The sequence below is a fragment of the Hypanus sabinus genome, chromosome 31 (assembly GCF_030144855.1).
Source record: "Hypanus sabinus isolate sHypSab1 chromosome 31, sHypSab1.hap1, whole genome shotgun sequence".
Taxonomy (NCBI): Eukaryota; Metazoa; Chordata; class Chondrichthyes; order Myliobatiformes; family Dasyatidae; genus Hypanus; species Hypanus sabinus.
The window spans coordinates 23983857-24000554 of NC_082736.1; the positions used below are offsets into that span (position 1 = coordinate 23983857).

Consider the following 16698-nt stretch of genomic DNA (forward strand, 5'->3'; position numbering starts at 1 on the left):
ATGAAACTGGTCCAGAAACCCAAGGAGTTTAGGTCAGGGGGTTCCCCACCTGGGGTCCCTTCTTTCACACTGGTCCATTTCTTAAAAAAAAGTTTGGGAACCCCTGTTACATGTTAATAACCGTGGGACCCAAGGCTTCTGAATTCTAGAGAGGGGTGAGAGTGGCCTGGATGGTGCGGTTCTTCGATGACGGACGCTGCTTTCTTGTGGCAACGCTCCATGTAAATGTGTTTAATGGTGGATCTCTTTCTCTGTAGCTCTGTCCCCTCCTGGGCATTAGTGTTTCCATTCCAGGCCGTCATGCAACCAGTTAGGATACTCCCCGATGTGCATCACCCGTCTACATTGATCCCGACTGGCATTCTCTGCCCTGGCGCGCATCTCTTTACCATCTTATCCACTTGCACTGTTACTCTCGGGGAGTGAGGGACATAAGCCACATGGTCCTTCTGTTCACCAATTCTCCCCAGGGTGCTACCACAACCACAAGATGACCGGCTTAGGCAATGCACAGGGGGCTTTACTCTGCATCTAAGCTAATCCCACTACTGCTCTTGGGGTTGAATAATGGTGGACAGCAGAGACTCCAACAGCCAACTTACAGGACAGACATATATATATATATATCACTGAATGTTAGGGAGACGGGGCGGGATGGGTGGGAATGAGGCATCTCAGCACTCCTTTAATAATATTTTACATGTTGTGATACACCTACTGTGTTTTGAGCTTGGTCCTGGAGGAACGTGCTTTCATTTGGTTGCATACATATGTCATGGTAGCACAATGATAAACAGTATAACCCAGGTGCGATTCCCGACACTGCCTGTAATTGTACATTCCTCCAGGTGCTCCGGTTTCCTCCGACAGTCCAAAGACCTACCAGTTGGGAAGTTAATTGGTGGTTATATATTTTCCTGTGATTAGGCTAGGATTAAATCGGGGAATTGCTGGGCAGTGTGGCTTGAAAGGCCTGTTCACACGCCACATCTCGAACAATAAATAAAAATGTGTACGGTTAAACTTGAACTCCAAGCTGCTATTATTGGGGGGCTGTTCTACCAACGCCTGCTTCTCCCACTGACTGTTGTTCATTTCTGGGATGGATCTCAGTACTGAGAAATTCAGATGACAGAACAAGCTCGTTCCTAATGCTGTGATAGGTCACAGCTCAAGGATATCAGTACTTACAGCAAAACAACCGACGACATCATTTTCATCAAACTTTTCTCCGTACTTCTCAAACACGGAGTTTCTCCACTTCCTCCCAGCTCCATCGTAGCCAAAGGAAAACTCTCCATCCCCTGCAGTGTTTAAAAAAAAGGTAAATGTGTAAATGAAGAAACGAGCCGAGACAGCAGCCCAATAATGGAACAGGAGAGCACAGCAGCTTACCCAGCTGTAGTGAGGAGCTATCCAGCGACCAGCCCACACGCACAAGGTGTCGTTCACTTTCATTCTCAGTCACCTGCTTCACAGGAAACTTTTGGGTCATCTGTGAATAAATACAATACAACGCTGGTTAATATGGACTCCAATGGCTGCTAATGCAATCAATATTTCCTGAAACCAAACCAAGTTCAAAGCAAATTTATTTTCAAAGTCTGCCTGTCACCATATACTACCCAGAGATGCATTCTCTTCACAGCAAAAGAAATACAATAGAACTACAAAGACTGACAAACAACCAACATGCAAAAGACAAACTGTCCAGATACAAAAAAAATCTTATTAATGATAAATAAATACTAAATAAATAATGCTGACAACACGAGTTGTGTAGAGTTATTCAAAAGAGGGTTCATAGGTTGTAAAGTCAGCTCTGATGGTTGAAGAGTGATAATTGTTTCCCTAAAGATAGCACCGACCTCTTGGCATTTGCTATGACTACTACGTCAATTTAGCAGCAGCTCTGTGACTCTGGGGCAGGATTGCACGTGCCTGCAACCTGCTTGACAACGGAGGCAGTCCACAGGCACACAATTTCCAGCAGAGAATACAGGGTTTCAGCCATTCCTATGGCAGAGATCGGAAAGGCGATCACTCTCAGGTGATGTTATTGAGCAACATGCAACCCATCTTCAACCTGAGCTCACTCCTTATGCAGAGTTACCCAGAAGAAAAGGCACTGCATCTACCTACAACCCATGTAGGATCGATTCCACTTTCCGCCGAAAAAATTTTTGAGGAAGACTGAAACCTTCAAGGGGAGTGTGGAAGGTGAGCGAGTGTTCAGCACTATCCACCAGCCTTCACTCTCTGCTGCCGAGGGGAAGGCGCCTGCATGATGGTCTCTCTGCTCCCGAGGGAAGGCCACTGCGTTCGAATGGTCTCTCCCTCAATGCCAGAGGATTGCACCGAAGTTCCGGGTCTGCGACTTCTGGATTTGACTGTCGTTCCTGGTTCCTGACTGTCTGCTGCTATTTTGTTCGACTTTGAATTGAGGGATGCTGTAGATAATGAACACTGAGCTGCCCTGAATATGGCCTCCTTTCAATTTTGTGTTTTATTTTCTGTGCTTCTGCTCGTCGTGTTTGCCTGATCCGTTTTTTTGCATGTGGATGTTTACTCCTTTGAACGGGTTCCATGGTTTTCTTTGTTTTGTGACTGTCTGTGGGGAGATGAATCTCAGGGCTGTATACTGCATACGTGCTTTGACAATATATGTACTTTGAATCCTTTTTGAACCCTGTCAGCCGTCAACACAAGACTGGTATAAAACCAAATTAGTTGCACATTTACGCATCTGCGAAGAATAACGTTGGAACAAAACAGCATGAGCCAGCTGTTGCTCTGATGTTTAAGCAGTGTTAGGGGCCTGAGCACATCCAAGAGTCAACTGCAAGTCACAGCTGATGCGGGGGCCCAGTCAGGACTCACCTTCACCTCAAAGCAGACTTTGCCCTTCGACACGCCATAGGTCGCCCGTGCACCGCCCCAGAGGTAGACAAACTTCTCAGGGAAGAGAGGCTGCCCACCGTAGCGGTCCTTCGACACTTGGAAGTGAAGATCGGAGTTATCTGTTCAAAAGGAAGGAGATGCAAGACAAGTAATCAGCATTGGCTGAGCTGCTAGTCAGTAACTACACAACTAGCCACACTGTAATCAACCCAAGCTGCTCCCCACTGCAGAACCAGTAAGGTACAAAGTCTGTTCTGCCGACCAACGTAAACCCAAGAAGTTAGTTTTAAGCTCTGACAAGAGATTTATCATGCAGCGACAAATGGTACATACGATGAGTGACGTGCCAGTAAAATAGCCTGGGTCTACCGGGGAAAATTAGCGGCAAACCCAGCAAGGCAAATCATCGTCATGTCTTCAGGTTACACAAACAAATACAAACCCCGATCCCACCCTGCAGCATCTGTTCTCCAGACTCAATGACACAATTAAGAGACAGTTAAAAATATTAGAGTCCTACTCAGAACATTAGACTTACAGGTGTCGAGACAAACTAAACTGTCATCGAATTCTTCTTCAGCCTCCTCATTTGCCGCAGGCACGGGGGACTTGCCCCTGTAGGGATGAACAGACGTAACTTAGAAAGAGTAGCAAAACAGGGCATGGGGCAGCAACAAAGTGGACAGACTTTGGTGAGAACTGAATTTCAGCATTCAACAAAAGGAACATTCGCAGTTAAGAGGGTCAGTCGTAGAAAAGTGCAGCAAAAGTACCCTTGGGTCCATCTAGTCCATGCCAAAACCATTTAAAATGCCTACTCCCCTCAACCTGCACTGGCACCATAGCCCTCCATACCCCTATTCAAACTTCTCTTAAACACTGAAACCGAGCTCGCATGCACCACTTGTGCTGGCAGCTCGTTCCACTCCCTTGTGGCCCTCCGAGTGAAGAAGTCTCCTCTCACATTCCCCTTACAGTTTTCAGCCTTTTGCCCTTAACCCATGACCTCTAGCTGTCGTCCCACCCAACCTCAGAGGTAAAAGCCTACTTACCCTATCTGTACCCATCATAATCTTCTATACCTTTGTCAAACCTCCTCTCAATCTTCTATGTACCAAGGAATAAAGTCCTAACCTATTCAATCTTTCATTATAACTCAGGCCCTCCTGGCCCAGCAACATCCTTGTAAATTTTCTCTGCATCTTTCAACCTTATTTACATCTTTCCTGTGGGGAGGTGACCAAAACTGCAAACAATACTCCAAATTAGGCCTCACCAACGTCTTATACAACTTCAACATAACATCCCATCTCCTGTACTCAGTACTTTGATTTATGAAGGCCAATATGCTGTGGTCACATGAATTCTGGCCCTATATTCCCAGATCCCTCTGTTGTGTCATTTGTTTTCAAATCTGGAACAGGCAGGTGTGACAACATTACAGAAAGACCTCCCCACCCCGTCTACACATTCGCTGCCAACACAATCAAGGACCTCTCCCAGCCCAGTTCTGCCCCCCCATGGGCAGAAGATACAAAAGCCTCAAAGCATGTACCACCATGCTCAAGGAGACTGTCAGCAGACTCTCGAAAAGCCCTCTTGTAAGATAAAAAGAAACTCAATTTTTCAATCAGCCTCACCATACCCCTTGCACTTCAATATTATACTGAGCTTTTGTTCCCGTTTGTACCATCCCAACATACTCACATACAGAATGAATGACAAGAGAACAAAACCCTTTTACAGTATCTGTGTATGTGTCAGTTACCAACACCTGACCCAAAGCCTCAACGGGTTGCTGCCATCGCTTCCGGACAATCAGATTAAAGCCTGAGACAGAACACTGAAGCAAATCAAAGTTACGTTTGCCAACTTGTGTCAATTCGCTACACTCCAAACCCTCCAGAAAAACCCTGCTCAAAATAGACACCACCCAATCTGCACCCCCCCCCCCCAAAACTTTTGTAGCAATTGGTAAGACTGTGACTGATCCAATTTTGGTCTCGATGATTTCCCACCTTCTCTCCCAGGACCCCCAAGCCTCCCCTGCAGTTCAGGTGTTTGTCACTCTCATCCTTGAATGACTCCATCGACTCCAGAGAGCTACGATGGTCCTCAGAGAAAGAAATTCCCTCCCTCCTCAGGCTTAAACACCTGTCTCCTTATTAGGATCTAGAAGCTACGGCTGGCGGTTCTAGATATCATCGCTAGGGGAAACAATAGCAACCAACCCACATTCAAGCTGAGTGTCTCGAGCAGTTACAATACGGGCTTGAGACACTCAGCTGCCCCTAAGAAAATCCCCTTCGTCCCACAAATTATCCAGTGAACCTCAGAACAGCACCGTCCAGTAACAACGCCTTCTGTCTATGAGATTATACAAAACTAATTAAATGCTTAACTTAACTTATCATTTCTGTCTCCATACTTCCCCCAGTCTAAGAGCCTCTGAAATGCCCAATGGTATTTCTCTCACTACCACCCCTGGCAGCACATTCCAGGCACCTATCACACTGTGTTGAAGAAAACACTTACCCTGCACATCTTCTCCCTCACCTTAAATGCACGCCCTCTAGTATTAGACATTTGAAAAGCCTCGATAGAGCGGATGTTTCTATGGTGGGGGAGCCTCAGAAATGGCTTTTAAATCGTCAGTGCAGTAGACGATACAAACCACAACTGGGGATTAACCTTTGGGCCAGGAAAGGCAGCAATTGCAGCGACTTAACCCCGACCGCGAACTCTCACCGGTTGTAGTTTGTCTCCTCCCGGAACTCATAGTAGCCACGACCACGGTCTTCGTGGCGCCGCTTCTGTCCCCGGCGCTCAGACTCGGGTGGCCGTCCCTCGCTGCCCGAGGCGCGCTGCTCACTCGCACCCTCTCCAGCTTCGCTGTTCTGTTTGCCTGGCAACAAGAATAAGGGTTCTAAGTTACTGCTCAAGGGCTTCTGAATCAACTGCAGAGTTTCAGTGGAAGTTAGCTCCAGCACATCCTGGAGTTACACCTCTACTATCTGTCAACTGATTTTGGAAAAAGCACGAAAAGGACAGATCGATAACTAATACATTAAGATAAGAGTATAAGAAAAAGAAGCCACAAACAATCTGGGGGAGCTCAGCAGGTCAAGCAGCGATCCACTGAAATCCTCTTGCAGATTGGTTGCTGCTCCTGGTTCCAGCAACTTCAGTCTTGTGTCTCTGGATAACGAAGCGAATTAGGTCCTCAAGACAGTTTAGAATCAGAATCAGAATCAGGTTTAACATCACTGGCACATGTTGTGAAATTTGTTATACTTTACACACACACACACACACACAAAATACGTATCAATATCCATTCAGAAATCGGATGGCGGAGGGGAAGAAGCTGTTCCTGAGTCGCTGAGTGTGTGCCTTCAGGTTCCTGTACCTCCTCCCTGATGGCAGAGGGGAAGAAGCTGTTCCTGAGTCGCTGCGTGTGTGCCTTCAGGCTCCTGTACCTCCTCCCTGATGGCAGAGGGGAAGAAGCTGTTCCTGAATCGCTGAGTGTGTGTCTTCAGGTTCCTGTACCTCCTCCCTGATGGTAACAATGAGAAGAGGGCATGTACTAGGCAGTGGGGGCCCTTAACAGGGACCCTTAGGAATGCCTTCCTAAGGCTACGATCCTTGAAGATGTCTTGGATACTACGGAGGCTAGTACCCATGATGGAGCTGACTGAGTTTACAAGTTCCTGCAATTTATTTCAATCCTGTGCAGTAGCGACCCACCCCAACATACCAGACAGCGATGCAGCCAGTCAGAATGTTCTCCACAGTATATTTGTAGAAGTTTTCAAGTGTTATCTCAAACTCCTAATGAAGTATAGACACACACACAGAATGCTGGAAGTACTCAGCAGGCCAGGTAGCACCTGGAGAACAAATACAGTCAATGTCTTGGGCTGAAACCCTTCACCGTCTTGCGTTCTTTATAGCTGCATCGATATGTGGCGTCAGGTTAGATCCTCAGAGATACTGACACACAGGAACTTGAAATTGCTCACCCTCTCCATTTCTGATCCCACAATGAGGATTGGTGTGTGTCCCCTCATCTTACACTTTCTGAAGTCCACAATCAGCTCCTTGGCCTTGCTGGCATCGAGCACAAGCCGTTCGATTCGATGACAAGTGACCCGTGCCTTCAAAGTAGCAGTTCAAAACCATGAAGACTCCAGTAATTTGTTATCATAGCTCAATCTACACAAACTGAGCAGCTTTATTATTAAGGCTGACGGCAATCAGTCCCAATGACAATCTGAACGCTGGTCAGCCAGCATAAGCCAGTCACAGTCCAATTATATTTGGGACTTGCTTCACCGAACAGCAGGTGTTTACATTGGTGTAGGTTTGGAAACAGTTGGAAGGAAAGCAGTGGGCTGGCATTTAATGAAATCATAGCTAATCTAACACGTAGCTCTAAGTATTCTAGTTAACAAAGCTGTATGCTTAGATTTAATGAAATTACGACCCTCTAAATCAAGGGTTCCCAATGGTATTGGTCCATGGCATAAAAAAGGTTGGGAACTCCTGCTCTAAATTCTGGACATATGACCTTGGCTGTGCATTTCTTGTAACCCAACACCCGTTATCCTTTCAAAAATGAACCCAGGCTTATGTTTGCATTTGAAATGGTTTATCTTCTGCCCTTCCAAATCTAAACTACTGTATAATCCTGTTACTTCCAAGAGGACCACAATCTTGCCATAGGGTTTGGAGGCTTGCGTGTCTCAATGACCCAGAGAACTGTGTTTGCTAACATCAGGGCCTTGTGCTTTGATTCTTGCTATGGTCACTCATTGTAGACAGGTCAAAGAGTAAGAGAGACTAAGAGTGGCCCACCAGTCCTCTAGCTCAGGGCTAACAACTCTGACCGGTCAAAAAAAATCTTTGCTATGGAAACAGCATCTTTATCTGTGAGATCTGTATTCCCAAGTTGACAGCCAGGACTTGCACTCTAAGGTGTGTTCGTGCACACATCTTTTGCTACTAGTGCACAAAGGAATTTAGACTGCACACAAAAGGTTGTCACCCTCAACCCCATCAGCATGTCAAGTATATTGCGCGATTGAACACAATCTCATTTCCTTTTCCAGTTTCTGATGTGGACAATCTTGACAACGTGGTGTTTTGGATGATTTGTCTACAGATTTTAGAATTGGCTTATTTATACTGTTCTTATTGAAGAAATTATTCAGTGCGCACATGTTGTTGTCACTGGGCAAACAAAAACTGCACAGCTCAAGATCTTTACACACACTGGTCTTTACAAATTAGGGGGAAGAGAAGTCTTCAAGGAAGCTAATGAAAGCCCTGACCACCACCAGGATCAGGACCAAAACTGATTTTGGATCGTATGAACCATGTACAGTACTACACTGGCAAGCTAGCACAAATAACAGCAGAAATGCCTTTCTACTTAGTCTGATTCATTTAATGTGGAGGGGAGAGTCACTTTAAATATGAACAGCAATGCCTTATATAAGGAAAGGTGACATATCTGTTCACTGGGCACTGTCATTAACAACAGCCCACGAGTACAGGTCTCCATAGCCCGCTGCACGCATTCATCCTTCCAAGGAGCATTGCACCATGTTCATTATTTTCCCAGCTGACTTTAATCGAGCCCCAAATCACCCTGCATATCAGTGACAGAGAGACATATATCGCTGATTTAAACTCTTCTTCTAATGCTTTCATCCTCAAAGTGTTCACATCCACAACTAATTTATGACCTCACCCTCCTCTTGAAGTTGCCATGGTCCCTGCAGTCCCCATCATCCCTGAAGCCTTTCTTTAGCCAATGAAATTTAAGAAAAGGTGCTTTTGATATCCGTGCGACCAGACAACACTCCAACTGCAGCATTGAAAACCCACGCTTCAGAACTAGCCGTATCTCTAACCAAATTGCCTGAGGGCAGTTAATGTTCCCATCTACGATTGGGAAAGAACAAAATAAAATCACCCAGAAACCACTGAAGACTCGCAGTAAGAATTATGTCAATGGGAAGACCCCTCAGGCTGGAGGCACGCTTCACATAAAGCCGATCATCTCACTCACTTCGTCAACACTGTGAGCGCCACAGGCCACCTACTCTTCACTGTGTTTCCACAGGCTAGTTATAACGTCAGTACAGTCAGCCCTCCTTATCCGTGAATTCAACCAACCGTGAATTGTGAAAACCCGGAAGTGCTCTTCCGACACTTGTTGTTCGAGCATGTACAGACTTTTTTTTCTTGTCATTATTCCCTAAACAATGCAGCATAACAACTATTTTACATAGCATTTACATTGTATTAGGTATTAGAAGTAATCTAGAGATGATTTAAAGTATACGGGAGGATGTGCATAGGTTACCGCGGATCAGGATCGAAAAAAATTGGAAGTTCTCTTACTAAGTAAGTTGGAACGGGTACATCCGGTATTATTTAGCGTCAGTTAGTCAAACGCTTGTCTTGGTATACAGTATATATTTTACCTTTTTATCCACATAAAACACTTAAGAACGTATGTTTCAGCACCAGGCTTGGGAACGGTAGTTCTCAGGACAGATCACTCCTGAGTACACTCTCCACCGTGCCGGGTTGATGTGGAGAATCAAAAACCCAAAACCCAATAATTAAACCACTGTGTAGCTTAGTAATAACTGTAGCTTTCATCGGGGCAGAGCCTTTCTCACTTTATCCTTTAAAATTGTTCCGAATGCTGACTGACGTAGCCTAACGTTTCACCTCTTTCCGATTGTTTTATTATTTCCACTTTATTTTCAATCGTGTTCGTGATTATTTTTGCGAACAGAAACACTGCGGATTCAGATCTCTGCCGCCAGGTCCTAACGTCCACTGCACTGAGACAGGTTAAATAAGGTCAGCGTTCTAAGGTCCAGCGCATTGAGACAGGTTGAATAAGGGACTTGAACATCCGTGAATTTTGGTATCAGTGAGGGGTCCCGGAACCAATCCCCCGTGGATAAGGAGGGCCGACTGTAGTGGGAAAGTTTTTGGAAGGTATTCTAAGGGACTGGATTGATCAGATGACGTGGATTGATTAAGGACAGTCAGCATGGCTTCATGTGTGAGAGGTCATGTCTCACCAACCTGGTAGAGTTTTGAGGAAGTTACCAGGAAAGTGGAAGAAGGCAAGGCAGTGGATGTTGTCAGCAGGGACTTCATCAAAGTATGTGACAAGGTCTTACATGGGAGGTTGGTCAAGAAGGTTTGGCTGTATAAGACATTAGTGAGGCCTAACTTGAGTATTTAGGTCACCTACTCACAGGAAAGATGTAATAAGGTTGGAGAAGTACAGAGGAAATTCAGAATCAGAAACTGGCATGTGATGCGAAATTTGTTAACTTAGCAGCAGTTCAATGCAATACATAATCTAGCAAAAAAATAAAATAAGTAAACCAATTATATATTGAATAGATTTTTTAAAAATGCAAAAACAGAAATACTGTGTATTTAAAAAAAAGTGATGTAGTGTTCAAGGGTTCAATGTCCATTCAGGAATCAGATGGCAGACGGGAAGAAGCTGTTCCTGAATTGCTGAGTGTGTGCCTTCAGGCTCCTGTACCTCCTCCCTGATGGCAGAGGGGAAGAAGCTGTTCCTGAATCGTTGAGTGTGTGTCTTCAGGCTCCTGTACCTCCTCCCTGATGGCGGAGGGGAAGAAGCTGTTCCTGAATTGCTGCGTGTGTGCCTTCAGGGTCCTGTACCTCCTCCCTGATGGCAGAGGGGAAGAAGCTGTTCCTGAATTGGTGAGTGTGTGTCTTCAGGCTCCTGTACCTCCTCCCTGATGGTAACAGTGAGAAAAGGACAAGCCCTGGGTGCAGGAGGTCCTTAAAAATGGACGCTGCCTTTCTGAGACAGAAAATTTACATGAATGTTGCTGAGACTGTAAGACTTGAGCCATAAGGAAAGAATGAACAGGTTAGGAATGTAGAAAATTGAGAGATTTGATAGAGGTATATAAAATTACGAGGGGTATAGATGGAGTAAATGCTAGCAGGCTTTTCCCACTGAGGTTGGGTGGGACTAGAGCTAGAGGTCATGGGTTAAGGGTGAAAGGAGGAACATGAAGGAAAACTTTTTCTACTCAGAGGGCTGTGAGAGAGTGGAACAAACTGCCAGCACAAGTGGTGCACGTGAGGTCGATTTCAACATTTAAAAGCAATTTAGATAGGTACATGGATAGTAGAAGTATGGAATATATGGTAGGTAGTTTAAATGGTTCGGCACAGACCAGATAAGCTTAAAGGGCTGTATCTGTGCCGTGCTATTCTACGACTAGAACTGCATTCCCCAATACCTCAAGCTGGCCAGACCCAACGGATGGGCAAAAGTGACTCGGCTGAAAGTGCCTCTGCCAAGCTCAGGACATTGAGGACACTTCACAATGCAGTCACTTGGACAGGCTATTGAAGATTTACAACACTCAGTCATGACATCACTGAGCGAAGTGGTCAGTCGCTGCTTGGTGCTCGGGGCTCCACCGAAGTCACTCGCTGCAGGGAAAAGCCCCCGCGTCGTTTATAAATCTCATCAGAAATCTAATTAAATTAGCACCAACCCGCCACAGCCTCATTAGAATAGAATGGAATATTAACAACAGAACTAAAAGGAGACAAAATTATGTTAATTTATTTCACATAAAGGAGCTCTACACAGGTGGCTGCCTTCAGGAGACTCCCTCTGGTACTTGGACGCTGCAGAGACTTCAGCAAAGTGCTGGTTTTATTTGTCTTAAGCCTCCCAGTGGATCCAGTGTTGTTATGCAGCTGCTAAAGTGTTTTGGGATTACGCTACAAAGCTAGGTGGCGGTGTGACTGCAAGGACAGGGCTAGGACTGTAATATGGAAAAATAAAGTGGGGCCACTCACCCTGGTAGGAGAAAAATTAAAAGGTGCAGTATCCTTTAAATGAGAGCGATTGAAAGGCCTTGGTGCTCAGAGGGAGCTGTTGTACATTAATTATGCAGGCTCACTGGCTAATTAGGAAGGTCATTATTACAAGTGGATTTGAGTACCACAGCAAAGAAACCTTACCCCAATTACACAGAGTCCTGGTGAGACCACATGTGGATTACTGTGTACAGATCTGTCCTCCCTGGCGAGAGAGAGGGTATACTTGCAGTCAGGGCTCACCAGACTGGCTTGTTGTACAAGACGAGATTAAGCTGACTAGACCTGTACTCCCTGGAGCCTGGAAGAATCTGATCTGGCTGAAGCAAACAACATCTTTACTTGGGGTAGATGCAAAGTGTTGGGAATGTTTATCAATTTCTTTATTGAGATACGCAACTAATAATCTCACTTTAAGGACTCATTATCGTTATTTCATGTTCTCATTATTCATTACTATTTATTTATATTTACATTTACACAGTTTGTTGTCTTCCATACTCTGGATGAGTTAATATTTTATATACTTGTTCAGTGTGTCCACGGGAAAATGAACCTCAAGGTGACATTTTTGTTCTTTGATAATAAAACTTACTTTGAACTTTGATTAGGCCCTTTGAGCCACACTGCACAGCAATCCACCAATAACCCCAGCCCAATCAGGGGGCAGTTTACAATGACCAACTAACCTACCAACCGGTGCGTCTTTGGACTGTGGGAGGAAACCTGAGCACCCGGAGGAAACCCATGCGGACACAGGGGAGAGAACATACAAACTCCTTAAGGGCAGCATTGGGAATTCAACCCGGGTCTACTGTACTGTAAAGCGTTATGCTAGCCACTATGCCACCATACAGGAACCAGATTCAAAAGGTTATTTATTAAATTTTAATAATCAAGGATAAGGAAGAAACCACTTCACTGAAGTATGGAGTTTTGGAATCCATTATACAAACAACAGCATATTTAAGGTGTTAGATCCTACGATATTAAGGTAACAAAGGGATGTAGGCCTAATGTAGGAAAGGGGAGCTGAGCTAAAGACTATCTGAGATCTTGCTGGCAGAGAAGGTGCAAGGACATAAATGGCCTGTTGTTTCAGTTCTCAAGCTCAAATTTATTACCAAAGTACATCTATATCACCAGATACAATAGAGATTCCTTTTCTGTGGGCATTCACAGCAGAACAGAGAAGTACAATAGAATCAATGAAAAATGACACATGAAGGCTGGATAGCTACATGGATGGCAGTGGCTATGGTCCCAGTGCAGGCAGTAAATGGATCGGTACCAACTAGGGGCTTGTTTCGTGCTGTACTTTTCTATGCCAAGGGATGACAAACAAATAATGTGCAAACCAAGACAAACAGCTCAAACCAAAGAAAAATGGGAGGGGCAGGCTCCCTCTGAGAGATAACCTGTTCAAAAATCTGAGTTTGTGGGCTCTGAAGCAGAAATATAGGAAAATGCAGCTTGGTATCATTCCTCACGCATGGTATCAACATCACTCAAAACGCTGGGGGAGCTCAGCCGGTCAGGCAGCATCTATGGAGATGGACAAACTGTCAGCGTTTCAGGCCAAGACCTTTCTTCAGCACTGAGAAGGAAGGGGGAAGATACCAGAATAAGAAGGTGGGAGGAGGGGAAGGAGGACAGCTGGAAGGTGATGGGTGAAGCCAAGTGGGTGGGAAAGGTCGAGGGCTGAAGAGGAAGGAATCTGATAGGAGAGGAGAGTGGACCCAGAGAAAAAAGGGCCCCAGGGGGAAATAATAGGCAGGTGAGAAGAGGCAAGAGGCCAGAGTTGGGAATAGGAGAAGGGGAGAGGGATTTTTTTTAAACCTGAAGGAGAAGGCGATGTTCATACCATCAGGTTGGAGGCTATCCAGACGGAATATAAGGTGTTGCTCTTCCAACCTGAGGGTGGCCTCATCTTGGTACAAGGGGAGGCCACGGACCAACATGTTGAACAGGAGTCAGAAGTAAAGTGTTTGATCATTATATCTAACATTTGTGATTAATGTCACTATTTTATTATTGTTGCACAGGGTCTCTCAATGTCAGAATTGTCACTGGGAGCATTTAAAAAAACACCAAATTGGCACTACATTTTTGAAAACAAATCAGATTACTCTCAACAATGACAGATTTATGCTTGCTGGTGTTTTGGAGGTTAAAGTAGTCGGTCAGGGAAAAAAAGCAGGTAATTTACACCATTATATCATCGGGAAGCTGCTCCCAAACATTTGTTTAAACAAGTTGTTTGCTTCCTCCAGAAGAGGACCCAAGTCAGTTGGGGTGCTTGGCCTCATGTTCCTCGAGGGAGCTGTGATAACTGGGCAAACAATACTTCTGGCATAATCAGGAGTCACAAAACTCATTAAACTGATACTGGAAACGCAGCATAGAGAGTTAAATCAAAACTCCTCAACAATACCTGGATGTGGCAGGCACATCTTCAGCCGCCAATAGTCACAGAGAAAAGGATAAGGAAGTCCCTTTATCATTATTTTACAGTACTTTACCCAGAAATGATCAAGGAACACAGTCATACAGGGTACAGCACAGAAATTTTTGTCCTGTCTCATCCACGTCAAACTGTTAAACTTCCTCATCCCATCAACCCACCCCTGCACCGTAGGCCTCCCATCTAATCATCCACCAAAATTAAGTTACTTAACCAGAATTCTCTTAGATGTTGCAATCACATCGACCACTTACGCTGGCAGCTTGTACCTTCATCTGAGTGAAGTAGTACTCCCTCATATGCTCCCAGCATTTCACCTTTCATCTTAAACCTTCGGCCCCTAGTTCTAGTCCCACCCACCCGACCTTAGTGGGAGAAGACTGCTTGCAGTTACCCTATCTTTACCTTTCATTTCTGTACACCCCTATCAAAGCTCCCCTGCATTCCAGGGAATGTATTCGCAAGTCAGAGTGCGTGAACAAATCTGAGGTTCATGCCCTTCGTTGCGGTAAAAGGTCGCGGGTTTAAAAGAGGCCCCATCAAGTTGCCACAGGGCATTTTGCAGACAACGCAGACTGAAGTCACAGTTTGCTGGCGGCAGGGGGAATGGATTTTAGAATGGGATGCCTGTTAAGTGGGTATTATCGAAGACACTTGCTGCAGGACACTCAGCCTTTTCATCTGCTGTTATTTGTCAGCGAGAGTTAATGACGACCTCGTGCTGACTAGGGCCTCACTGAATGTCAGGGAAAATGAGAAACAAGGAAAACCTGAAGATGTTGGAAGTATGAAACAAAATACTGGAGACCCGAGGAAAAAGAGTGAGTTGATTTTTCAGGTCAAACACTTTTCAATCACAACTAGGAATTCCAGCAGGTTTAAGTCGCCGAGAAGATGGAGGAACAGAGGAAACAATGGGGATGTCGGTGACCGAGAGTAACGAACCAGCCAAGGGAGGGTGAAGGCTTGCTGATCTGACAGGAGGTGTACGAGTTGTTGGAGGCGAGAGAAAATAAAAGTTGGCACTGGGTAAAATATAGTTCATTGTTGTTATGGAAATACCCCAATGTCATGCAGCGTCCGCGGAGACAAGAACTGAGCTTTCATTTGGAAAGAGCAATTATCTGAAATGGCCAGATTCAAATCAGTCCAGTCAGGAGGTGAGCCCCCACCTTTAGCTTGCCTGAGCATGTTGAAGAGCTGAGCGGATGGCTATAGATTGGGGGTGGGGAAGGGTGTGGTCGGAGTCAATGAGATTCAGAATCGGGGGTTACGACACATACTGTGAAATGTGTCATTTGCATTAACAAATAACACAAGCCAAGGATGTGCTGGGGGCTTCTGGCAAGTGTCACTACACATTCCGGGGCCAGCAGAGCCTCAACACTTGGCAGAACACCACCAAACAGAAGTGATGAAACAACAGAGAAACAAGTCCCTTTCCTCCCTCCCATGCACATACAGTTATCGAAGCATCTTCCTCGGCCTCCAGCGCATTCAGAATGGAAAAATAGTAGAAATTATCCGAAGCTCAGGATTGTCCTGCAAACGGAGGAATTCCCCAACAAATAGGCCACTGCATCATGAGCACCAAATGCAGGATACTAAATTGGGAACAATACAAGTTGCTCATTACTTTTACCTGCACTGCAGGCAGGAGGGAAGAGAATCGGTTAAAACATAAAATGCTGCAGCTCCTGTGGTTGTGTGGGAAGGTGCTAAGAGGAAGGGGAGTGCACGGCAGCCAATGAGGTGTCAGAGAGAGAACAAAGGCAGGAGGGAACGTGTGGTAGCGGTATCATGTTGGAGATGTTATCAATGGAAAGATGACCTGTTGAACATGGAGATTGGCCATATGGAAGATGAGCACAGAGTGTAGGTAACCTATCTTTGCCCTCAATGGGAGGATTGTGGGAAATGGGACAGATGAGATTGAGAGTCCTGTCAGCTATGTTGTACAGGATGGCAGAAGTATTCAGCAGGAGAACATTTGAGACTACTAAGTTTTAACGAGCCCAGATTTGGTTTAGGAAGAGCACAAAGGGAGCAGAGCAACGAGAGGCATTAGAACAAGACATTGAAATGCTTCAGTCCCTCCCCAATAAAAAAGGGGAGGTTAGTAGGCACTCATTGACATTGAAGAATATGCCAGCAAACTAAGACACCCGAAATCCCAGAACTCAGGCAGCATCCATGGAGAGAAATAAACAGTCAACATTTCAGACCAAGATCCCATGGCCCTTCATCAGCATGAAGGGTTGTTCTTCAGAATGTCCTGTGTAGGAAAAGGGAAGCCCAGCTCTGCACACACAAATTGTACAGAGTGAAATTAGGAATGCAAAGGGGGTATTATGAAGAAAGATTAAAACAGGAAAGGGATCACTGCAGTCTCAAATGTTCTCCTGCTGAATACTTCTGCC

The 16698-nt window shown here is 45.2% G+C and overlaps 1 protein-coding gene across 2 annotated transcripts in view; it reads right to left on the bottom strand.

Annotated features, from left to right (window-relative positions):
- Positions 1-16698, bottom strand: part of LOC132383963 (heterogeneous nuclear ribonucleoprotein U-like protein 2) — a 47195-nt gene that overhangs the window by 14082 nt on the left and 16415 nt on the right. For both annotated transcript variants that reach the window (XM_059955183.1, XM_059955182.1), the window contains exons 2-6: positions 5650-5806; positions 3440-3516; positions 2881-3020; positions 1396-1495; positions 1192-1304 (exon numbers count right to left, since the gene is read on the bottom strand). In XM_059955183.1, the coding sequence (XP_059811166.1) occupies positions 1192-1304; positions 1396-1495; positions 2881-3020; positions 3440-3516; positions 5650-5806 (587 nt within the window). The remainder of the gene's footprint in view (positions 1-1191; positions 1305-1395; positions 1496-2880; positions 3021-3439; positions 3517-5649; positions 5807-16698) is intronic.